At 40.7% G+C, this 4,881-nt stretch overlaps 1 protein-coding gene across 1 annotated transcript; it reads right to left on the bottom strand.

Moving 5' to 3' along the window:
• Window positions 1–330: 330 nt before the first annotated feature.
• Window positions 331–4,516, bottom strand: LOC307025127 (uncharacterized protein). Its single transcript, XM_079659723.1, has 3 exons — window positions 3,826–4,516; window positions 1,609–2,861; window positions 331–1,339 (listed from the first exon to the last, which is right to left on the bottom strand). The coding sequence occupies exons 1-3, from the start codon at window positions 4,168–4,170 to the stop codon at window positions 937–939; spliced, it is 2,001 nt and encodes a 666-aa protein (XP_079515849.1). The 5' UTR covers window positions 4,171–4,516; the 3' UTR covers window positions 331–936.
• Window positions 4,517–4,881: the final 365 nt, after the last annotated feature.

The raw sequence follows: 4,881 nt of genomic DNA, 5'->3' as shown, positions 1-4,881 counted from the left end.
GTGATGACATTATGCATATATTACATATTTATTTGGTGTTTACCTTTTATATTTTTCTGTCTTATAACCAGTGTTGTGCTAGTTACTGAAAACCAGTAGCCTAACTAGTTACTTCATTTAAAAAGGAGCTCAGTTACTTTACTGATTACTTACACCAAAAAGTAATGCGTTACTGTGAACAGTAACGCATTAGTTACTTAAAAGAAGGAGTGGCGTCGGATAGGGTTGCCAACTCCCAGAGTTTCAAATAAGGGACACATCTTGGCAGCGCGGCAAAACCCCCCATTTTTGGGTTAAACCCCTCAATTCCAGTCTAAATGTTGTGTCAAACACCCAAAGTGTGAGGTTATAGTTAGGTTATAGACATGAGACATGAGAAACAGATTATCGTTCAATCATTTATTTTTTCAAATGTGCAAAACAGTTGTCTTTAAATAACTAAATAAATCAGTGCAAAACACACCTTCTGAACAAAAACATAAATATACACCTTCTGAACAAAACACATAAATATAAACCTTCTGAACAAAAAACTGTGTGTTTGAGATGTAGTGCAAACATATTTGGCCTCTTTGAAAGAAAAAATAGATTAGTGCAAAACACACCTTCTGAATAAAAAACATAAATATACACCTTCTGAACAAAAAACAGTGTGTTTGAGATGTAGTGCAAACATATTTGGCCTCTTTGAAAGAAAAAAGTAGATTAGTGCAAAATCGTAAACTAAAGAAAAACACACCACCTGTGTGTGTGTGTGTGTGTGTGTGTGTGTGTGTGTGTGTGTGTGTGTGTGTGTGTGTGTGTGTGTGTGTGTGTGTGTGTGTGTGTGTGTGTGTGTGTGTGTGTGTGTGTGTGCGCACATTAAAGCAGAAAAAAAATACTATTGGCAAACCCCAAAACTGCCTATGGAACAACCAGAGACGATGTCACACAACCCTATTTCTTCCACTTGTATTTTTGTTGGCCTTTTGCAGCAGCAAGGAGTTGTCTATCCACCAGAGATGCAGTGTAAAACTCTGAGCAAGACTCTTCATAATTGAGAGTGACAATCAGCTCACTCTTAATTAGTTCAACAGAGCATCTGTTCCGCACATCTGACCATTTATTTTTCATCAAAGAAAAGACCCTCTCCACGTACCCAGTAGAGGAAGGGATGCTGAGGACAAAGGACACCACAGCCAGAATGTTTGGAAGGTCAGCTGCCCGGCCCCTGAGAACTGCTACCCACCTCTCAGCTGTTCCCTTCAGCTCCCAATCATCCTTTGACTTTGTGAGGTGATCGAGGAGGCTGTTTGCCGTAACACACTCATCAAAGAGCTCATCCATGGAGAGGTTGAGCCTGCGAATAGAGATGAAACTGGAATTCAGTTCAGTAGCATTATTAAAAACTACTGAGACACTTGTTGAATTCATTTGATAAAATGTTATATTAAAAACAACACATAAAAGCCCCGTGCATTTGTTTGCATTTAAATAAGACATGATTTGTATGATGAGAAGTATTTATGTATAATTTTGTTTTTTATTAATACAAGACAAAAGTGGTGTGCATAATATGCCAGTATAAAGGGAATAAGTACAAAGTTGTACAGTGTGTGAGTTACATACCTGGCAACTAGGTGTAGCTTCTCAATGATCTTTTCCATGTCTTCATATGAGATGTTCCCAGATGTCAGACAGAGTGGCTGCAGGTAAAAGAGCCAGTTTTCCTGAGAGAATGTGAACCACTTCTGCAGATAAGTGATGGCAGTGTTTAAGAAGGCTGTAAACTCTTCCCTGGCAAGGTTAGCTTCAGATGGAATGAGACGCCGAAGCTTTTGTTTGGTGAGGTAGCCATAGAACTGATCATCTCTTCTCTTGATTAGTTTTCTCAGAAAAGAGTCCATGATGGCATATAGGTCAGCAGATGTGGTGGCATCCCTCTCCAGTTTTTTGACCGACTCTTCAAAAAGCATCAGGACATTGTTGCAGAAGAGGAGATACACCTCTGCAAGATCAGCCTCCTCTTCAACCCCAGCTGCATCTTCAGGCAACCTCAGCAACTCTCGCAGCCGCCTTGGACATTCATCACCGAGGCTGATGAAATATGACTTCAGCGCAGTCCAGTTCTCCAACAAGCGGCTGATTGCAGGGTTGAGTGACAGCCATCTGGTCACCACATGGCGCAGAATGTCATGGAACTCTACATCCAGAAACTCACAGAACTCCTTCAGGGTCTCTCTCCTTTTGGCAGAGATGGAAAAGTGACCGTACACCTTCAGGACAATATTTTCCACATCAATTGACAGCTTATCCAAGGCATGTTTCACGGTGTTATGGACCACATGTGCATGGCAGTTGCCACGGAGGATCTCGCTGTTGGACTCCTTCAATTTTGTGAAGACAGAGTTATGGATGCCATAATTGACATTTGCATTGTCTGCACTGAATGCAGACACATGATCCAAAGTTAGACCCATTTTGTCCAGAGAACTTTGGATTGAACTGGCTATCCCTGCAGCAGACTCATCTGCATTTTCAACAAAGTCGATCAGCCTTTTAACAATGCCCTTCTCTGGAGTGAAAAACTGCACAGCCAAGGGAAACATCTTACGATTGCCTCTATTTGAGGCATCAGTTTGTAGAGAAAACTGGAGCGGCTTCACTTCACTCTTCAAATGGCTGAGTACCTCTTCAACTGCCTTTGGTGCCAGGACATCAGTGACCACTGCCTCAGCTTTTGTCTTCCCACACGACATCTTTTTTGCGATTGAGGAGTCACTTAGTGTTTGCAGGGTCAATTTGAATGCACAATCAGATGAGTTATAGCTCAAATTATGTTTGACCGTGTGATAAACATGGGCTACCTCAGCAGCAGTTACCTGTAAAAGAAAAAGAAAATATCACTATACATATAATCATTGTAATATAATATTATATATAATATCAAATACTACCTGATATGTATTACACATGTATATACTAGCTGTTTGAGTGTGTATAGGTTGTATATAGTATGCATTATTTTTTATTATGAACAGAGGTGGGTAGTAATGAGTTACATTTACTTGAGTAGCTTTTTGGATAAATTGTACTTTGAAGAGTAGTTTTAATGAAAAATACTTTTTACTTTTACTTAAGTAATATTGTTCTAAAATAAGAATACGGTTGGCTGCTCTACCCACCTCTTGAATACAATATATATATATATATATATATATATATATATATATATATATATTCCTTCCCTCCCTCCTTGCTTCTTTCCTTTCTTAAATCTGTACTTCATTCATTCCTTCTTTACTTCCATCCTTCCCCCTCTTTCCTTCTTTCCCTCCTTACTTCTTTCCATCTTCCACTCCTTCCTTCCTACCTTACTTGCTTATTTCCTTCCTTCAATCTTTCCTCCTTCCTTCCTTCTTTCCCTAGCTCCTTCTGACCTCCCTTCACTCCTCCCTCCATCCTTCAGTCCTTCCTTTCCCTTGGTGTCCTCTATAGTGGACACAATTAATTTCTGGGTCTCCGGAGGTGAATAGTAGTTTTAATGAAAAATACTTCTTACTTTTACTTGAGTAATATTGTTTTAAAACAACAATACTCTTACTTGAGTACACTTTTGGCTACTCTACCACCTCTGATTATGAATAAATATTAGTCATTACATCTACTTGCATCATTATATGATTACGTTGATCATATATTGTTTAAAAAATATCACAGTGTATCAGTGTTGGGGTACTTAATTACATTGAACATTTAGCAGTATGAAATTGACCAAACAAAATGTTTGTAAATGTAGGTTTAATTTAAATTCATATACAAAATTAACATCCTTATTTGACATACCAAGTTAGCCTCTGGAGTTGCTGGACGAACGAGGAACTGTGTCAAGGCTCCCTGGCTTCTCCTTTGCTTCTCTGTTTTCATGTGGTTTTCACCTGCAGCATGTTGTTTAACGTCAGTTAGTCCTCCGTGACTAACTGAAAATTGTCGGCGGCAGACAGTACAATTTGCCTTGTGCACATCGTCCCTTACGCTTTCTAGCCACACGTATTCTTTTTCCCACTCAGTTCTGTAGTAACTCTTTCTTTTCGTCTTTTTCTTCGGCGGAGGAGGAGGAGAAAAGTTGTTTTTTGCATCACTTTCGGACTCTGAGGAGGTAGTTTTGTTTGTGCTTGTCGTCGGCAGCATCTTCCATGTTGGGCAGGACGAGCAGCATGGAGGTGAAACGGTTGCTAAGATACGATACGTTATAGTGATTGGCTCCTCTGCTGCATGACTATGAGTATTGACCAATGAGCTGAGCGTGCATGCTGCTGCTCCCACAGCTCAAGATAGCCCCCCCTGCTTGTGTGTTTGTGGCTCTGAGAGGTGCGCACGCAGTCCTCAAGAGAGCGAATGACTGAGAATCACCATAACGAGCGGTCATTCTTCCACCACCCCAAAATACGGGACAAGGTGCGTCCCGTATCAGTTCATTACGGGACAGGTACTTACGTTTCCAAAAACGGGACAATCCCGTATTTTACGGGACAGTTGGCAACCGTCTGGGTCTGTGGTCTTAGCTAGGCTACTAGCTTTGTCCCAGCATGTTGTTTCTGCAGATGTTTCAACATATTTGAATTGCTGTTTTGGGCAGTAGATAGGATCTTTGACCCACCAAGACACAACTTACATTTAACTAAAACGTTATTTTCTTTGTGCTCGACAAAAGTGAAATAGTGAGAATATCTCCAGGCGGAGAAACTCGACTTGAGCTCCGCCGCCGCCATGATAGTCTTGTTAGTAAACACAAACACGCCCACAGCGCGTCTCCGCATGTGACACAGGAAGTATCTAAGTACATTTAGTCAAGTACTGTACTTAAGTACAGTTCTCATCTCTGTTCGCCTCGCTGTTGGC

Source organism: Notothenia rossii (assembly GCF_949606895.1).
Source record: "Notothenia rossii genome assembly, chromosome: 1".
NCBI lineage: Eukaryota > Metazoa > Chordata > Actinopteri > Perciformes > Nototheniidae > Notothenia > Notothenia rossii.
Note: the sequence above shows the minus strand (reverse complement) of the source record. Positions and strands in the feature narration are given on the sequence as shown.